The sequence below is a fragment of the Rana temporaria genome, chromosome 11 (assembly GCF_905171775.1).
Source record: "Rana temporaria chromosome 11, aRanTem1.1, whole genome shotgun sequence".
Taxonomy (NCBI): domain Eukaryota; kingdom Metazoa; phylum Chordata; class Amphibia; order Anura; family Ranidae; genus Rana; species Rana temporaria.
Genome location: NC_053499.1, coordinates 11,935,285 through 11,956,067, shown reverse-complemented (window position 1 = coordinate 11,956,067; position 20,783 = coordinate 11,935,285). Strand labels below are relative to the sequence as shown.

Sequence of the window (20,783 nt, the reverse complement as noted above, 5' to 3'; positions counted from 1 at the left end):
GCATGCTCCATCGGGAAACTTTCCCGACGTGCATTGCGACAAATGACGTCGCAAGGACGTCATTTGCTTCAAAGTGAACGTAAATGGCGTCCAGCGCCATTCACGATTCACTTACGCAAACGACGTTAAATTTTAAATTCGCGACGCGGGAACGACGGGTATACGTAGCATTGGCTGCCCCTGCTAATAGCAGGAGCAGCCTTACGCGGAACCCGACGAACGGAAACGACGTAAACTGCGTACGCAGGGCTCGCGTAGGGTTGTGAATCGGCGTTAGTATGCAATTTGCATACTATACGCTGACCACTACGGGAACGCCCCCTAGCGGCCATCGTAAGAATGCAGCCTACGATACGACGGCATAAGAGCCTTATGCCAGTCATATCTTAGGCTGCAGTCGGCGTAACAAGCTTTCTGAATACAGAAAAGTCGTTACGCCGGCGCAACTAAGCAATTGCGCTGCGTAACTATGGTTACGCAGACGCAATTGCTACCTGAATCTACCCCAATGATTTTAGTGCACTTTACGAAAAGTAAAATATATTTTTGATATTTCTGTGGCTTTGGGCCCTGGGCTCTGTCAGGTAAGCTGTACGGGGGCCCCGTGATTTCTAACAGCAGCCCTGACCGGGGGGCATGGCAAACTCAAACAATTACATAGAAAAAAATAGATTACAGGGATGTGTATGGAATATTTTTGAAGAATAAGGATATTGTTTGGTGTCACTTTAATTGGGAAACTGGGTCAGAGGTTTAACTGCTACCATCTCACTATTATGTTCTCCTCCTTTTTTCAGCCACAAACAAAGCAGACCAAGCAGGTGCGTCACTTCCATTTCACCGCCTGGCCGGATCACGGTGTTCCCAAAGCAACCGAAGACCTGGTACAGTTTAGGAATTTAATTCGCGAATACACCTCTGGCCACAGCTCGCCGAGCTCGCCTATACTGGTTCACTGCAGGTATGTGCTAGACCAGGGGGTGTCAAACTCAAATTCATTGCTGGGCTGCATCAGCATTATTGTTGTTCTCAAGGGGCAGTTGGTATCTGTAAGACTATATATATATATATTTATCCAGGGCTTTTTTTCTCAGAGAATAGGTGCAGGAATTCAACCATGCCTCCCCTCCAACCGAACTTAATCGAATAGTGGGTGAGGCCAAATTGAAATAACAGTGGGAGGATCTTAAAGGGGAAATACATTCCAGGATTGTGTTATGTGCAGAGTTCAGGAGTGTGTTATGTGCAGAGTTCAGGAGTGTATTATGTACAGAGTGCAGAGTTCAGGAGTGTGTTATGTACACAGTGCACAGTTCAAGTATGTGGTATGTACAGAGCACAGATTTTAGGGGTGCTCTACGTACAGAGTGCAGAGTTCAGGGGTGTGCTACGTACAGAGTCCAGAGTTCAGGGGTGTGCTACGTACATAGTCCAGAGTTGAGGGGTGCACTATATACAGAGTGCAGAGTTGAGGGGTGCGCTGTGTACAGAGTGCAGATTTCAGGGGTGCGCTACGTACAGAGTGCAGATTTCAGGAGTGTGCTATGTACAGCGTGCAGATTTCAGGGGTGCGCTACGTACAGAGTGCAGAGTTCAAGGGTGTGCTATGTACAGAGTTCAGGGGTGCGCTACGTACAGAGTGCAGAATTGAGGGGTGTGCTGTGTACAGTGTGCAAAGTTGAGGGGTGCGCTTTGTACAGAGTGCAGGGTTCAGGGGTGCGCTGTGTACAGAGTGCAGAGTTGCGCTGTGTACAGAGTGCAGAGTTGAGGGGTGCGCTGTGTACAGAGTGCAGAGTTGAGGGGTGCGCTGTGTACAGAGTGCAGAATTGAGGGGTGCACTGTGTACAGAATGCAGGGTTAAAGGGTGTGCTATGCACAGTGTTTAGTGTTACGCCACTTCCTTCTGAAAAAAAGTCTTGGGGGCGAGAGCCGCTTGAAACGCCCTTGATTCGGCCCATGGGCCGTGTGCTAGACAGCCGTCTGACTCTGGATTGCTTAGCAAGCCAATGCACCCTGAGGATGTGAGTGTGGAGAGCTGCAAGTATTGCTTAGAACCTTCTATCCATTAATTATACTGTTATTTGCCTAGAAAACTTTAGACTTTTTGGGCCTAATTCAAATGGGGCGGGGACCATTTAAATTAGGCGCGTTCCAGCGCCGAACGTACTGCGCATGCTCCGTCCCTAAAATTTCCCGACATGCCTTGCACTAAATGATGTTGCAAGGACGTCATTGGTTTCGACGTTAACGTAAATGGCGTCCAGCGCCATTCACGGACGACTTACGCAAACGACGTGAAATTTAAAATTTAGATGCGGGAACAACGCCCATACTTAACATTGGCTAGACAACCTAGAGGGCAGCTTTAGTTTTACGCGGCGTATTTCTACGGAAACCACGTAAATTTACAGCGACGGGTAAAGCGTACGTTCGTGAATCGGCGTAACTAGTCATTTGCATATTCTACGCCGACCGCAATGGAATCGCCACCTAACGGCTGGCCTAGAATTGCAGCCTAAGATCCGACGGTGTAAGTCAATTACACCTGTCGGATCTTAGGGCTATCTATGCGTAACTGATTCTATGAATCAGCCGCATAGATACGACAATCGTATCTCAGAGATACGACGGCGTATCAGGAGATACGCCATCGTATCTCTTTTGTGAATCTGGCCCTTTATCTCCAGCTGGAAAAGCCTTTCTTGTACTAACACTGCAATATTGTTAGCCGTCCACCCAACCAAAACGTCCTGAGTCATGCGGCGTGGAGACCCCGTTCCTCTCTCAGATTAGTACATATAATGTGTCTCTGTGTGTGAACACAAGGCAGTCCTTTTCCGGGATTCCATTTCCTTTCATTATCATCACGGGTCATTAGAAGAACAGATCTTCAAATAAAACACAAACTATTCCATGTATGCCCGTCCATTATTCTTTCTCTTTGCTGGGTTTTCCTTTCTTTCCCCTCTCCACCTCTCTCCTCCTCTCTCCTCCTTTCTTCTATTCTCTCCTCTTCCCACTTACGTTCTCTCTCTCCCCTTTCTATCCCCCCCCCCCCATCCTTCCCTCTGTCACCCACCCCATCCTTCCCTCTGTCACCCACCCCACCGTCCCCCGTCATCTTCCTCTTCTCAGGCCTCGTACACACGGCCGGGGGAACTCGACGTGCCAAACACATCGAGTTCCTCGGCCAGTTCAGCACTGAAGCCACCGAGGAGCTCGGCGGGGCGAGAGCTCCCATAGAACAACGAGAAAATAGAGAACATGTTCTCTATTTCCTCGCCGAGCTCCTCGTCGGCTTCCTCGGCCGAAAGTGTACACACGGCCGGGTTTCTCGGCAGAATTCAGCCAGAAACTCGGTCGGAAGCTGAATTCTGCCGAGGAAACTGGTCGTGTGTACGGGGCCTCCCTCTCTCTTTCTTCCTCTTTGTATCCCTCTTCTCTCCCCCCCCATTTCTCCCTCTCTTTTTATTTTATTTCCTTCTCCATTTCTTTCTTCCCAATTTCCTCAGCCCCCTCTGTCACATTCCCCATCTCTTTGTTTCGCCCCCTTAACTCTCCTTCCTACACTCTGTCTCTCCCTCTCTTCCCCTTTACTCTCAGGCAGAGTAGGCAGCGGTCTATGGGCCCAAAGCCGTTTAAGGTCCCTGCAGCAATGGATCAATATAATATATGTAGCGTTACCCCCGCAGGAGCCGCTGGTTGTTTTGGGATCGGCGTATTAAGTTACCGCTCACCTTTTTGTCTAGGGGTACATTTACGCCGTTTCCGTAAGGCATTAGCAGGCCTAAAGTTATTCCATCTATTTGGTGGAATAACAATGTTAAAATATGGCCGCCGTTCCCGCCGCGAGATTCAAATTTTTTACGTCGTTTGGGTAAGTCATCCGCGAATCGGGATTTACGTCGTTTACGTCCACGTCAAAATCAATAGGCCCGTGCGGCGTACTTAGCCACAATGCACACTGGGAAATGTAGGCGCCCGGCGCATGCGCAGTTTAAAAAAAAACTTAAAAAACGTAAGGTCAAGCCTCATTACCATTAAACACGCCCCCCTCCAAGACATTTGAATTTGGCGCCCTTACGCCCGCTTTAGGCTACGCTGCCATATATTAGCAGGCAAGTACTTTGAGAATCATGTACTTGCCTAGCTAACTTACGGCGGCGTAGCCTAAACAGGCTAAGCTACGCCGCCGCAAGTTTACACCCAGGTACCTGAATCTACCTATATACACTGATCATTCGTGATAGTTTGAGGTAATAACTAGACCCCTATGTGTGTGGGGTCAGTATACACAAATAATATATAAGAGAAGTCCAGGAATATTATTTGTCGAAGGAATGTGTTATTTTTGGTGTTTCTTGATCCGTAGAAAACCAAATTTTCATTATATTATGATTATTTGGTGAATGATTGATGTTAACACACATTTGGTCTTTCTCAGTGCTGGCGTCGGGAGGACGGGCACTCTGATTGCCCTGGATCGAATCATCAAGCAAATCGAAGCTGACGATAAAGTGGATGTTTACGGCGTGGTTTATGATCTTCGAATGCACCGAGACCTGATGGTGCAAACAGAGGTGAGTTACTATGGAGGACTTCTTAGGAATGGATGAAGAAGCTTCGAATATTCTGTTACAATGGGGGAGATTTACTAAAACTGGAGCACTCAGAAATCAGCTGTGCATGGGAGCCAATCAGCTTCTAACTTCAGCTTGTTCAATTGAGCTTTGGCAATAAAACCTGAAAGCAGATTTTTCAGGAAAAAAACTTTATTTTTTTAATAAACCGGTTTGAAGCAAAATAATGGTCAGTGCCCATCAATGCAGCCTGATTTGTGCCCATCTGCATCCTTAATGCCGCCTGATCTGTGCCTATCTGCAGCCTGATATGCGTCTATTTGCAGCCTGATATTCACCCATTTGCAGCCTGATCTGTGCCCATCTGCAGCCTGATCTGTGCCCATCTGCAGCCTGATCTGTGCCCATCTGCAGCCTGATCTGTGCCCATTTGCAGCCTGATCTGTGCCCATCTGCAGCCTGATATGCGCCCATTTGCAGCCTGTTCTGTGCCCATTTGCAGCCTGATCTGTGCCCATTTGCAGCCTGATCTGTGCCCATTTGCAGCCTGATCTGTGCCCATTTGCAGCCTGATCTGTGCCCATCTGCAGCCTGATCTGTGCCCATCTGCAGCCTGATCTGTGCCCATTTGCAGCCTGATCTGTGCCTTACTGCAGCCAATCTCCCATAAATGCAGCCTGATCTGTGCCCATCTGCAGCCTGATATAGGCCCATTTTCAGCCTGATATGCGCCCATTTGCAGCTTGATCTGTGCCCATTTGCAGCCTGATCTGTGCCCATCTGCAGCCTGATCTGTGCCCATCTGCAGCCTGATCTGTGTCCATTTGCAGCCTGATCTGTGCCCATTTGCAGCCTGATCTGTGCCCATTTGCAGCCTGATCTGTGCCCATCTGCAGCCTGAATTGTGTCCATCTGCAGCCTGATCTGTGCCCATCTGCAGCCTGATCTGTGCCCATCTGCAGCCTGATCTGTGCCCATCTGCAGCCTGATCTGTGCTCATCTGCAGCCTGATCTGTGCCCATCTGCAGCCTGATCTGTGCTCATCTGCAGTCTGATCTGTGCCCATCTGCAGCCTGATCTGTGCCCATTTGCAGCTTGATATGCGCCCATTTGCAGCCACATTTGTGCCCATCTGCAGCCTGATCTGTGCCCAACTGCAGCCTGATCTGTGCCCAACTGCAGCCTGATCTGTGCCCATCTGCAGCCTGATCTGTGCCCATTTGCAGCCTGATCTGTGCCTTACTGCAGCCAATCTCCCATAAATGCAGCCTGATGCCCATCTGCAGCCTCACCTCTGGAGCCTGGAATCACTGAGCGGTCATCTCCTGTTTAGTCGGTCGGCAGTCACATACACAGTCCCGCCTCCGCCATCGGCATTGGACCAGCTCCTGTGATTGACAGAACACTAGTCCAGTGGCGGAGGCGGGACTTTGTGTGTGACGTCAGAGCCGAGTGAGAGCCGAGTAAAAAGGAGACGGCTCAATGATTCCGGCGGCGCTCCTTCCCCTCCGAGGTACACGATCGGCATATAACACGCACTCGTGATTTGCCCCCTATTTTCAGGGGGGAAAAGTGCGTGTTATGCGCCGATAAATACAGTAGTTATTATAAGTAAGTTATTATTTAGAATTTTCAGGTTTTTCTGACTTCTTTTCATACTCTCCAACTTACAAATTTATGAATTTTCTCATTTACAAATGATCTAATTTTCTAATTTATAAATTTACAAACTGCGATCATAACGAATGACCTGAAAAAAGAAAAAAAAAAAAAGAACGAATGAAACGAAAACAAACAAATTATTCGGCAGTGCACATGTCTATCTCAGATACAGTTTAGTTCCTCTTTAAATTACAAAATGAGCCGAGTATCAAATTCATATGTTATATCATCTTTTGAACGTGAAGTATTCCTTTAACCACTTCCGGACCGCCGCATGTACATTTACGTCGGCAGAATGGCACGGACAGGCACATTGGCGTACCTGTACGTCCCTGCCTAGACGTGGGTCGGGACCCCCCCCCCCCGTACATGCGGCGGTTCCCGTGGCTTCAGGAGCGATCCGGGACGAGGGCACAGGCTATTCGTTTCTAGCCGCCCCCTCGCGATCGCTCCCCGGAGCTGAAGAACGGGGAGAGCCGTATGTAGACACGGCTTCCCCGTGCTTCACTGTGGCGGCGCATCGATCGAGTGATCCCTTATATAAGGGAGACTCGATCGATGACGTCAGTCCTACAGCCACACCCCCTACAGTTGTAAACACACACTAGGTGAACCCTAACTCCTACAGCGCCCCCTGTGGTTAACTCCCAAACTGCAACTGTCATTTTCACAGTAAACAATGCAATTTAAATGCATTTTTTGCTGTGAAAATGACAATGGTCCCAAAAATGTGTCAAAATTGTCCGAAGTGTCCGCAATAATGTCGCAGTCACGAAAAAAAATCGCTGATCGCCGCCATAAGTAGTAAAAAAAAAAAAATAATAAAACTATCCCCTATTTTGTTAACGCTATAAATTTTGCGCAAACCAATCGATAAACGCTTATTGCGGATTTTTTTACCACAAATAAGTAGAAGAATACGTATCGGCCTAAACTGAGGAACATTTTTTTTTTTATATATATGTTTTTAAGGGATATTTATTATAGCAAAAAGTAAAAAATATTGCATTTTTTCAAAATTGTCGCTCTATTTTTGTTTATAGCGCAAAAAATAAAAACCGCAGAGGTGATCAAATACCACCAAAAGAAAGCTCTATTTGTGGGGAAAAAAGGACGCCATTTTTGTTTGGGAGCCACGTCGCACGACCGCGCAATTGTCTGTTAAAGCGACGCAGTGCCGAATTGTAAAAACCCCTTTGGGCCATTTAGCAGCATATTGGTCCGGTCCTTAAGTGGTTAATGCATTCATTTTTGGGGATTTTTTTTATTGATTGTGCGTTGTTTCATTTCACTTTAGTAACACGGATTTTCTTTCCAATGCAGAGCCAGTACGTTTTCTTGAATCAGTGCGCTGTGGACTTCATAAATTCTAGAAAAACCAAGGATCATGACATCTACCAGAACACGGAATCCATCTACCAGAACACGGAATCCATCTACCAGAACGCGGAATCCATCTACCAGAACACGGAATCCGTCTACCAAAACGCAACGTCCCTCAGCAATACCGACCTATAGAAACGTTTATCTCCAAAACGACCTCTCTGACCGAGGAGGCGCGCTGCTGCTGGTACCAATGAACTCGTCATTACAGGGAAATCGCACTTTTTATTTGTTTCCTGGAGGTTTTTGTTATTTAATGAATCTGTATATATTGTTTTATTTTTATTTTTTCCTCTTCCTTTTTTGCAGATGTACTTTTAAAATCTGCTGGGAAGATATGGTACATCTAAATTATAAAGATGAACATTATGTTGTATACCACTATGTTGGGTGATTCTCTTTACTGCGAGGTATTCTTCTCCGTAAGACAAAAATATATATATTTTTTATCCTTAAATACAAAGTCAGAGAAGTCAGAGTCTATGGCCCCGTACACACGATCAAGTTTCTCGGCAGAATTCAGCCAGAAACTCGATCGGAGCTGAATTCTGCCGAGAAACCTGGCCGTGTGTACACTTTTGGCCGAGGAAGCCGACGAGGATCTCGGCGAGGAAATAGAGAACATGTTCTCTATTTCCTCGTTGTTCAATGGGAAATTTCGGCTCGCCGAGATCCTCAGCGGCTTCACAAGGAACTCGACGAGCAAAACGATGTGTTTTGCCCGTCGAGTTCCTCGGACGTGTGTACGGGGCCTAAGACTTACTTACATGCTCCTTCCCGGCATGTTTCTGATTAAATTGCGCCGTAAAAAAAAAACGTCAATTACGTCGGGTCAAGACGTATTAACATAAAACACGCCCCCATCACATCCATTTGAATTGCGCGCCCTTATGCCGCCAAAGTTACAATACGCCGCCGTAACTTACGGCGCAATTTCTTTCAGGATAAGGAAAATACGCTGCAAGTTACGGCGGCATAGTGTATCAGAGATACGCTACGTCGGACGCAACAATGCGCCACGCTACGTTGGATCTGGCCCATTGTCGAATTTTCCGACAACAAGCTCCCATTGCACATTTGTTGTCGAAAAATTCTGACCCTGGGTACGCGCCATTGCGGCCCTGTTATAAACCTAATAATTTATTTGCAGTAAAACATTCTAATATTCATAACTACATTTTTTACATTTTTGATTTACTGTCATGTTTTTTTATGTGATATAAACTTGATTGAAATATATAGATCAAAAAAGGATGTAATTATTCATGTGCAAACTAATATATATTCTGGAAAAAAAAAAAAAAACGATATTAAGTCATATAAATGCAAAGATCAATGATGCGTGGTAACCCATGGCAACCAATCAGAAACCTTCTCCCTCTAGTCTGTTCGGAATACACTTTATTGGTCTTTGTATAATGTTGTTAAATGTAATTGTACATATTTAGATTTTAAAGAAAATTTTATATTTTTGGAATCAAACCCTGCCAACTTTTTAGCTTTTTGTTACTGAGATGTACATTTGGTTTTGTTTTAAAGTGTAACTTACTGAAGTGCCATATTGTTTTTTTTTTGAAAGGTGAGATATTATATATTTTTATGTCTATGGAAGATCTTTCTCAGGATAATCATGCACTGAAATGAATAGAACGTATGGGATATAGTCATAGCGGATGTCTGTGTGTGTGTGTATAGGCCAAAGCAATAGGAGTTGCACCTTTTACAATTGTGTGAGATTGCGGAACTATCACCCTCATGTGTGGGTCGCCTATAGCAACCATACTTTCTCATTATAATCTGCACTACAGAACTTAGAGGGGTTGTAAAGGTTTGTTTTATATTTTCTAAATAGGTTCCTTTAAGCTAGTGCATTGTTGGTTCACTTACCTTTTCCTTCCATTTCCCTTCTAAATGTTTTATTTCTTTGTCTGAATTTCTCACTTCCTGTTTCTCCTCAGTAAGCTTGCCCCCATCATCCGAGCCGTTCTGGCTGGGGGTTAGTCAGCGCACTCGCCCCCTCCCTTGAGACTACATCCCTGCGGGGAGACACTGTGGCGAGCATGCTGACTAACCCCCAGCCAGAACACAGCGTCTCCTCGCAGGGATGTAGTCCCAAAGGAGGGGGCGAGCACGCTGACTAACCCCCAGCCAGAACACAGCGTCTCCCCGCAGGGATGTAGTCCCAAGGGAGGGGGCGAGCACGCTGACTAACCCCCAGCAAGAACACAGTGGCCCGGATTCACATAAATTGGCGCATTTTTATGCCATATCTTATATACGATACGCCGACGTATCGCAGAGAGGCAAGCACCGAATTCACAAAGCACTTGCCTCCCAAACTGCGCTGGGTTCCCTCGGCGTAAGCCGTCGTAGGTGGAAGTGGGCGTGAGCCATGCTAATGAGGCATGACCCCATGCAAATGATGGGCCAAGCGTCATAGAAGTACTTAAAACGAACGGCGAATGCGCCGCCCTGTGGACGCATCCCAGTGCGCATGCTCAGAATCACGTCGGAACTACTCCCTAAGATATGACAGATCACTGCCTACTACGTGAAGGTAACCTACGCCCAGCCCTATTCACGTACAACGTAAACGATGTAAAATACGATGACTGTGTTCCCTGGTCCATACCTTAGCATGAGTTGTGCCTCATATATGGGGAATAACTTTACCCCGGACATACGACTTACGCAAACCGCATATATTATGCGCCAGGCGCAAGTACGTTCGTGAATCGACGTATCTCCCTCATTTCCATATGTGCATAGAAAATCAATGGGAGCGGCAAATGCGCCCAGCGTAAATATGCGCCCACGATACGATGGCGTAGGCAAGTTACGTCGGTCGTAGGAAGCCTATTTTTAGGCGTATCTCGGATTGTGGGCACGGCGCACAGATACGACGGCGCATAGTTACACTTACGAGGTGTATCTCGACATACGTCGGCGTAAGTGCTTTGTGAATCCAGGCCAGTGTCTCCCCGCAGGGATGTAGTCCCAAGGGAGGGGGGCGAGCACGCTGACTAACCCCCCAGCCAGAACGGCTCAGATGGGGGCAAGTTTACTGAGGAGGAACAGGAAGTGAGAAATTCAGACAAAGGAAGAAAAACATTTAGAAGGGAAATCGAAGGAAAAGGTAAGTGAACCAAAAAAGCACTAGCTTAAAGGAACCTATTTATAAAATAAAAATCAAACCTTTATAACCCCTTTAAACCTGGAATCAAATTGGTTGTTATAGGCAACACAGTTCAACACTACAGTATATGGTCAAAAGTTTTGAACACCTGACCAACACACCTACATGATATGGGCATAGGTATGTGGACCCTCCTCCGTTTTATTGAGTTACTGAAGGGTACTGTTTATGCTTCAGCGTACAAAGACATTTTAGACAACTGGGCTCCTCCAACCTTGTGGTAACAGTTTTAGAAAGGACCCTTTCTCCTCCAGCATGGCTCTACCACTGTGCACAAGGCCAACTCCATAATGACATGGTTTGATGAATATAGAATTGCATATATGGAAGGAGCTCCAGACCAAAAGATAGGAGTTCAAATTAATTTATTAATGCTGTGTTCAATAAAGGAATTTGGACTCTTTTTGGTCTGGGGCTCCTTCAATATATGCCCGTCTTTTCCTAGTAACCTGCTGGAGTACCCACAGTAGGGAAGCCTTCCCGGCTGTGAGAAGCCTAACCTGAGCCAGTGGGCTCTTCCAATGTTTGTTGCCCTCTCACTACCTTGTTTAAACTCATATCAAAGCCTCCCAAAGACTCCTATTAGAGCCTCTTGGATGCCCTTTATTTCATTGATGAATATAGAATGGCCAGCACAGAGCCCTGACCTCAACCCTACTGAGAACTATTGGTTATGTGCCAACTCATCTCATTCAACGTCAGTACCTGACCTCATCAATGGACACAATTCCCACAGACACTGTCACGGTTAGGGGGTCAGGCTCAGAAGCCAGTAGCTATAGCAGTAGAGAGGCTCCCACTGACAAGCTGGATAAATGCAGCAGCAGGTCACCCTGGCGGATGACACGGGTTCACCCAAGGTTCGGTGTCTAAGCACTAACCGGTGTTTCCCAGAGCTTCTGATGGTGGAGATGCTGCATATTAGTACCAGGTTGCGTATGGACGTCTTTCCCGCGTCTAATTTTCAAAATTTTACGTTGAGGGTTACCCCATTATAATGTCCACGGTTTTGGTATGTGGTGGTCAGGTGTCCTCGAACGTTGAGCCATATAGTGTGTAACGCTCTTTTATGCATGGATGGTCTGTAGGATCCTTGCTACTCAGTATTGTAGGGGCTGATGTGGCCAGTGAAAGGCCAAGATGATATCATCTGAGAATATAAAAAATATATATAAATTTGGGACTTTATATGAGGCCTCTGTAATGTGAATCAGAGGCTGCTTTTGGCATATACTCTGATGCTTATCACTTGCGCTCTGGAGTGCCGCATATTAGTTATCTTGGGCTGTGTAGCAGATGTCATGTATTTTTAGGAACTCTATATTGTTTTCCCATGAAGGAAAAGCATTAAACAACAGACTGGCACCAGAAAAAGAGGTTTTAATGCAAAAGTGGTGACATTCCTTCACGGTTGGGCTGGCTTGGCAATATATATAAAAATAGCACTTTATTAAAGGGAAGTGCCAAAACTTACAATGTTTTGAATGCAAAGTTTGCCTTAGAATAAATGCATGCTTGTAGAGCTGTAATAAGGACACTAGCATATGTCAGCACTCTATATTAAAGCACCACGTAAGCAATGAATTAAATAGTCTTTGAATGTAATTGCCAAAAATGAAATCTTTTTGTACCTAGAGTGCTATTTTTTATCTTCTCTAAGATCGGCAAAGTGAAAAACTGTTCTGGCATTGTTGTCTATCAGGTGCAATCAACAAACTGGACCAAATAAATTCCTCCTTAATGAACCCATATTGCCCCTACACACGTGCAGGATTTCCGACGGGAAAAGTTCCATTTGGAAAGCTGAGAACCTGGTCGGTCAGTCTTTCCCCCTACACACTGTCGGTTTTCCCAACAGGAAAACTGCGGTCGAGCTTTGGTCGGGAATCCCGGACGTGTGTATGGTCCATCGTAGTTTTTCCCATAGGAAAACTGCCAAAAAACACCGGGCAAATGTCTGCCGGTTTTCCCGGTGGGGAAAAAAGAGAGCTGGTTCTCTTTTTTTTGTCCGGCGGTTTTTGGGCACTTTTCCCGTCGGAAAAGCTGCGAGGAGCATTCACACGGCCGGGATTCCCGGCCAAAAGCCTGAGGCTTGAAAAAGGGTGGGCTCGGGGGACAGAGCACTGCGCCCCGAGCCCACCCACAATTTTTACACCACACTTTTCAAATATAATATTTATTTTTTTAATGACAAATCAAAATATACTCGGAATAATGCGCAAACGGTGTTGGCATACTTGAAAAAATAAGATACATTATTTTACATGTGAAAGATACTTGTTTTACTGAAGGAATTCTTAAAAATGTGTAAAACATTCCAGTGAAGTCTCAGGTTTAGATAAAATGTGAAATCTGTGTCTTATTATGTTTTGGTTTTACCTTTTTTATATAATGACAATACACATTTTTTTCTGTATAATGATATAAATATAAAGATAGATAAATATATAATAATAAATGTATATATATCCTGTAAACTGCGTTTGCTGGATAGGTAATAAAAATCGTAATTTTTAACCATGTTTCACTTCTTCATTACTTTTCAATAACTTTTTTTGTGCCATCCTGAGAGGTGCATACGTATGGAAGAGCCCTGGGGCCATCATAAAAAAAAATACAAAATTCTGAGATTAAAAGTCAGAATTCTGTGCTTCAAAGTCAGAATTCTGAGATTCAAAGTCAGAATTCTGAGTTTCAAAGTCAGAATTCTGAGATTTAAAGTCAGAATTCTGAGATTAAATCTCAGAATTCTGAGATTAAAAGTCAGAATTCTAAGTTTTAAAGTTTTTTTTTATGATGGCCCCAGGGCTCTTCCATACGTTATGGAATAGCCCTGGGGCCATCATAAAAAAAATACAAAATTCTGAAATTAAAAGACAGAATTCTGTGTTTCAAAGTCAGAATTGTGAGTTTCAAAGTCAGAATTCTGAGTTTCAAAGTCAGAATTCTGAGTTTCAAAGTCAGAATTCTGAGATTTAAAGTCAGAATTCTGAGATTAAATCTCAGAATTCTGAGATTAAAAGTCAGAATTCTAATTTTTAAAGTCAGAATTCTGAGATTACATATAGTAGTCTAAATTAGGAGGATTTTAGGAGCAATTAGCAATAATGTAGTAACACCCATAGACCATGATTCTGCAGAAACTCAGAATTCTGAGATTTAATCTCAGAATTCTGACTTTAAATCTCAGAATTCTGACTTTGAAACTCAGAATTCTGACTTTGAAACTCAGAATTCTGAGTTTCAAAGTCAGAATTCTGAGTTTCAAAGTCAGAATTCTGAGATTTAAAGTCAGAATTCTGAGATTAAATCTCAGAAATCTGAGATTAAAAGTCAGAATTCTAAGTTTTAAAGTTTTTTTTATGATGGCCCCAGGGCTCTTCCATACATACGCAATTTAACTCTATACATTGTCTTTGTTTTATTGTGAGAAACACTTATAATAGCTGTAAACCCCAACTAAAGGACATTTAGTTTGCTGAAACACTGCATTTTTCTTATACAGTGGAACCTCGGATTACGAGTATAATCCGTTCCAGGAGAATGCTTGTAATCCAAAGCACTCGCATATCAAAGCGAGTTTCAACATAGAAGTCAATGGAAACTAAAATAATTTGTTCCACATTGACTTTTACGGCATGCACTACTGCATGTGGCCAGAGGTGGTGGGGGGTGCTGGAGAGACTGTGAAAAACTCGGAGACCATTCAGCTGCATTTGGAACCCCTCGGAAAGGCTCAGAAACACTCAGGAATTTGTATTTCTGAGTGTTTCCGAGTATTTCCGATCGGTTGCTAGAATCCTGCTCATTTCGCGAGACAACACTTGCAAACTGAGTCAGGATTTTTTTTTTAAATAATTGCTTGTATTGTGAAACGCTCGTTAACCGCGTTCCACTGTATTGTGCAAATCTACTGTGACAGAGCAGGTAAGTATGACATGTTTATTATTTTTATGGGGGGTGAAAAAGAGACTTTACAGTCACTTTAGGTTTTATTGGCCGCATCACAATACGATGAGGTGGATTGGGTTGCACTTTGCCATGCTGAAAAAAAAAGGACTGCATGGCATTAATTTTTTTCAGCATACAGTACCGCACTGCAGGGTCTTGTGTTGGGCAGTGTAGTCCCAGAGCATGGTGGGAATGGGTTTTATCTCTATTTTTACTGGTGATCTTTTAACACACTTCTTGTCCTTGAGTGACAATCATTATTGACTGCACTGTATTCATGAGGAAGCAATGTCACAAAGGCTTCCATGGTGATGACAAGTGGCCATTATACAGGTCCACTGTTGTCACCTCACCTTCTAAAGGGCCAGAATTTATTTTACTGTTATTTGGTGCAATGGAAATCCACTGTCTCCACTTACGTGTTTCCCTTCTCTAGGACTCTGGGGGAGATTTACTAAAACTGGAGAGTGCAAAACCTGCTGCAGCTCCGCATAGAGACCAATCAGCTTCCAGGTTTTATTTTCAAAGCTTAACCACTTCAGCCCCGGAAGAATTGGCTGCCCAATGACCAGGCCACGTTTTGCGATTTGGCACTGCGTCGCTTCAACTGACAATTGCGCGGTCTGTGTGACGTGGCACCCCAGTGGCGTGGCGTGGGGGGTGCGAGGGGTGCCACCGCCCTGGGCGCAAAATTTCGAGGGGCGCTGTCACGAGCAAGGGGAGGGAAAGGACTTTTTATTTAGACAGGTTTTTATCTGGAAGTCTGTTAATTTTCACTGAACAATAAAAGAGGATTGCTCAGAGCTGGATTAACTCTGTGTGGCAAGACTGGGCACAGATGATAGGAAATCTTAAACTCTACATTGTGACATAAAAAAAAAAAGTTTTTGGGGTTTACATCCACTTTAAAGGAACCTATTTAGAAAATAAAAAACAAACCTTTATAACCCCTTTCAGGTTTGACCTCATATTATATGGTTTTGGTAAATCTGAAGACAAAAATCTGCAGAAAATCTAATAGTGTGTATGGGGGGTCTAAGACTGGGATGCCATTAAAGTTCATGTGTGTGTAAAGGCAGGTGTCTCAATACTTTTGACAAAACGTATATGTGTCATGGTGTGTTGCGCTCTACTGCAGGGCTGTCTTAACGAGAGGGCACACCTGGGCACTGTCCAGGGGCCCCAGCTGCATGGGGGGCCCCTGCACTTTCCCCAAAGCAGCTGGTCCTTGAGCCCACGCTGCCCCGAAATTGGGGGCCCCATGATGGCACTGAGAGTGATGGATACACAGGGGATGCAGTCTGCCTCCTACTTACTTGATGTCTGTTTACCTGCATTGTCATCATTGTAGGGGCCCCAGAGCATTACTTTGCCCAGGGGCCCATGATGCTCTTAAAGCGGAGGTTCACCCTAATATATTTACATCTGACCAACTTCCTTATAGTTTTTATGCCGCACGTACCTTGTAATCAATCTTTTCAATCTGCTTCTCCCCGCGGGAGTAGGCGTTTCTATGCCTAAGAGGATCGTCATCTGGGAGGTCGGCCAGATGATTGGCGGCTGTTCCCCGCAGCGGATAAGGCCCCGCCCCCCGTATTTCTTAGGCGCGCACGAGTCACGTTGTTTCCGGAAAAAGCTGAACATGCAGAGCCATAGTTGCCAACAGTCCCGGATTTCCCGGGACATTCACGGATTTAGGACCCTTGTCCCGGATTGTTTTTGTCCCGAGACTTTGTCCCGGGAAATTCAAAAATGTTTTTGCCAAAAAACGGCAACGGCTACACCAAAATGGCCGCCGCTGCCACTGTGTTGTTTCCTATAGTCCTCTTGTGTTCAGTGTAGAGGACAGGGGCAGCCAATCGGCTTCTCTCTTTTGGCGGCCCCTCCCCGATATCCACTGAACATGTGGATGGGATGCGATTTTCCTCTACCCGCCGCTGCCGCCACCTAGTTCATGGGTCCCTGAGGTACGATTGATCATCCGGCCCGCTATGTGTTTTTATCCGGCCTGCAGAGTCATAGTGCAGGTACGGACTCTGGTCGAGTTGCGGGAGTCGCGGGGCTTCTAACTTGGCCGGTAAGCTATTCACACAGATCTATAGCAGGCGATAGTGGGGAAAGGAATGTGCGGTGGGGGGGCACAAGTGTGGAGGGGCTCTGATGACACAAGTGTGGAGGGGACTCTGATTTAAACGAATGTCACGCCACCCTAATTATAGCAAGTCTCCGCCTACATGCAAAAAAGTGTCCCAGATTTATTTTTTGCAATGTTGGCAACTATGGCAGAGCGCAGGCGCCGTATAGAGCCGACTCACATCTCTGCATGTTCGGCTTCTTTCGGAAACCCTGTAACTCTTGCGCGCCTACACAATACGGGGGGCGGGGCCTTGTCCGCCGGGGGGAAACAGCCGTCAATCATCTGGCTGACCTCCCAGATGACAATCCCCCTCGGCATAGAAACGCCTATTCCCGCGGGGAGAAGTACATTGAAAACATGGATTACAAGGTACGTAAAGGATAAAAAAAAATTAAAAAAAATCCGGACTGTACTGGTTAGGAATATAAGGAAGCTGGTCAGATATACATGTCAATTAGGGTGAACCTCCGCTTTAAGACAGTCCTGCTCTACCGTACAAATCAATGGGTTTCTATTCGCAATGAATGCCAGTGCAACACATGTAGAGCGCGCACGTGTCTTGGCAATGCGCATTAATGCGTGCATTTTAGCAGCACATGTGTGAATGGGCCCTAAACTAGAGGGTAGAGCTTTTTTTATAATAAATATATAATAATAAAAAAAAGACTATGCTCCGGTAATTCCCCGAGTAAATAAATTCAGGCTGAACACAGACCGGTGATGGATGTTCTCTATGCGAGGACATGCTGTAAGCCTGACCTTATCTCTAATACAGAGAGTGCTTGTCCCACTTATTGATCCGCTGGTCCTATTACCATATTGCTGCGTTATCTGTCTCTGCATCTCCTCTTGGCGTTCCCCCCCCGTCGCAGCCCTGCGCTCGGCTCTCCCTGCCAGAAACTGTGTTAGAGATCCCAGATTAATTGTCCCCCCTCGCTCTCCCGTGAACGTCAGGTGTTGCCAGCATCTGCTTCCTCTGGGTACCAGAACCCCTTGACAGCTCCGCAAACCGATGCTAATGAACAGAGCGCTCCGTGCAGTCTGCCAGCTTTCTGCCCGTTGATTGGCCGTTCAGTCATCCCTTGTGCTGGCTGGCCTCCAAAAAAAGAAAGAAAAAAATCCCGTAACGGGCAGCAATCAGGAAAAAAAAATGAGCAAGAGGTCCTCCTCCGCCTGTGGCTAGAAGGAACCTGCGCTGGAAGAGCCCACTCATGCCCTGCTGTACGGTAAGTGGAATTAAGACCTATTCCTGGAAAGCAAACCGTAAAGAGTGGCGGCAAAAAAAAAAAAGACCAAGTGACCCATCCATCCATCTACAAAGGCCAAGTGGTCCATCCATCCATCTACAAAGGCCAAGTGGTCCATCCATCCATCTACAAAGGCCAAGTGGTCCATCCATCCATCTACAAAGGCCAAGTGGTCCATCCATCCATCTACAAAGGCCAAGTGGTCCATCCATCTACAAAGACCAAGTGCGGTAAGCCACACCGACCCATTACTCATCACCACTGGCCGTAAAAAAAAAAGGGCGACTGGTTACTATGGGTTACTGCGATCCGCTGCATCAAATAACGCCTTGATGCCACGTGGTGATAAATGATCTCGCCCCGTAATGCGAAAGGCTTATTATTATTCGTGCTGAATGGAAAATTGAGGTCTTGTGTTGAGTCTTTCAAGTGGGAAGTCGCTTTTTTTTTTTTTTTTTATCAGCCGAGGCTTTTTATCTCAGAGCACAATGGGAGCGTTTTCCGAGCTGCAGAGACGCCGTTTAATGCAGTTCTTTTGTTAAGTAACAATATGCTGTTTGGTGGCGGCTGGATGGCTTTACAAGGTACGCGAGGAACCCCGTACTCCGGGAATCCACGGGAAAGAGAAATAGACTAGATACTGCATTGCACCCAATTTATCGGAGAGCCCAATGATGATGATGATGATGAATAATGACTTGTGGAAGTTTGGAGTTGTAAACTCCTCGGTGTGCTGGGGGGGAGGGGGGGGGGGGTGATGCCGGTTATATGGAAGGAAGAGCCAGGATGCTGCAGAGATGGCTTTGGGGGGGGGCAGAGTTCTGCAACCTGAAGAATAAAGTGCTTGTGGGACTGCAAGGTTCATCCTGGGCCATGTAGTTCCCCATTAAGAGTATATATATATATCATGTAGTTAATTTGTATATTAATGTATATAACAATAATTATTATCATTTATTATTATTAATAATAATAATAATAATAACAAGAACAATGTATATAACAATAATTATTATTATTTATTATTAAAAATAACAACAAGAACAATGTATATAACAATAAGTATTATTAATATTATTATTATTATTATTATTATTATTATTATTATTATTATTATTAACAATAATAACAACAAGAACAATGTATATAACAATGATTATTATTATTTATAACTGATAATAATAATAATAATAATAATAATAATAATAATAATAATAATAATAATAATAATAATAACAACAAGAACAATGTATATAACAATAAGTGTTATTCTTATTCTTATTATTCTTATTATTCTTCTTCTTATTATTATTATTATCATCATTAATAATAATATTATTATTAATAACAACAACAAGAACAATGTATATAACAATGATTATTATTATTTATAACTGATAATAATAATAATAATAATAATAATAATAATAACAACAAGAACAATGTATACAACAATAAGTATTATTATTATTATTATTATTATTATTATTATTATTATTATTAATAATAATAATAATAATAATAATAATAATAATATTAATAACAACTCAAGAACAATGTATATAACAATGATTATTATTATTTATAACTGATAATAATAATAATAATAACAACAACAACAATGTATGATGATGATAATAATAATAATAATAATAATAATAATAATAATAATAATAATAATAATAATAATAACAATGTATAAAACTATAAGTGTTATTATTTATTAATAATAATAATAATAATAATAATAATAATAATAACAACAGCAATGTATATAACAATAAGTATTATTATTTATTATTAACAATAATAACAACAAGAACAATGTATATAACAATAATAATTATTATTTATTAATAATAATAATAACAACAAGAACAAGGAATATAACAAAAATAATTATTATTTATTAATAATAATAATAATAATAATAATAATAATAATAATAATAATAACAACAATGTGTATAACAATAATTATTATTATTTATTAATGATAATAATAATAATAACAAGAACAATGTATATAACAAAAATAATTATTATTTATTAATGATAATAATAATAATAATAATAATAATAATAACAATAACAACAACAATGTACCGTATATAACAATAATTATTATTATTTATAAATGATTATAATAATAATAATAATAATAATAACAACAATGTATATAACAATAATTATTATTATTTATTAATAACATTTATGATAAAATAGAGTAGAAAATAAAGGAATAGAATAGAAAATAAAATAAAAAACTTTATTTTCTACCCTATTTTTCTCTCTTTGGAAATTGAAAAAAGATTTGAATTCGAAAACTATTCAAATTCGAATTTCATTATTTCGGATTCGTTTTAAATTCGGTACTATTCGAATTTGGAAATTCGGATACATCCGAATTTCCAAATAATGAAAATTCGTCGGAAATTTTTTTTTCGAACGAATCAAACGCACATGTCTCCTGACCACCAACATTCTCCAGGGCCCACCCACTGGCCCACTCACTGAGTCACTTTTATTTTTAACACTCTTACAACTTAATATATGAAAATGAATCCAATCCATAAGAGACAATCACAGCACAGGCCAACATCCAGCCAACATGACACAGACAGCAGG

General features: G+C 43.1%; 2 protein-coding genes across 4 annotated transcripts in view; both read left to right on the top strand.

Moving 5' to 3' along the window:
- The window catches only part of LOC120917048 (receptor-type tyrosine-protein phosphatase beta-like), a 132,999-nt gene extending 124,821 nt beyond the window's left edge, over positions 1-8,178 (top strand). For both annotated transcript variants that reach the window (XM_040328048.1, XM_040328049.1), the window contains 3 exons: positions 798-961; positions 4,445-4,580; positions 7,566-8,178. In XM_040328048.1, coding sequence (XP_040183982.1) covers positions 798-961; positions 4,445-4,580; positions 7,566-7,760 — 495 coding nt within the window. In that variant the 3' untranslated portion in view covers positions 7,761-8,178. The remainder of the gene's footprint in view (positions 1-797; positions 962-4,444; positions 4,581-7,565) is intronic.
- A 9,653-nt stretch (positions 8,179-17,831) lies between these two features.
- Positions 17,832-20,783, top strand: part of OSBPL5 (oxysterol binding protein like 5) — a 145,830-nt gene continuing 142,878 nt past the window's right edge. Inside the window, exon 1 of one of the 2 annotated variants that reach the window (XM_040328047.1) lies at positions 17,832-18,135. In XM_040328047.1, the coding sequence (XP_040183981.1) occupies positions 18,121-18,135 (15 nt within the window). In that variant the 5' untranslated portion in view covers positions 17,832-18,120. The remainder of the gene's footprint in view (positions 18,136-20,783) is intronic. The other variant, XM_040328045.1, reaches the window with a different exon arrangement.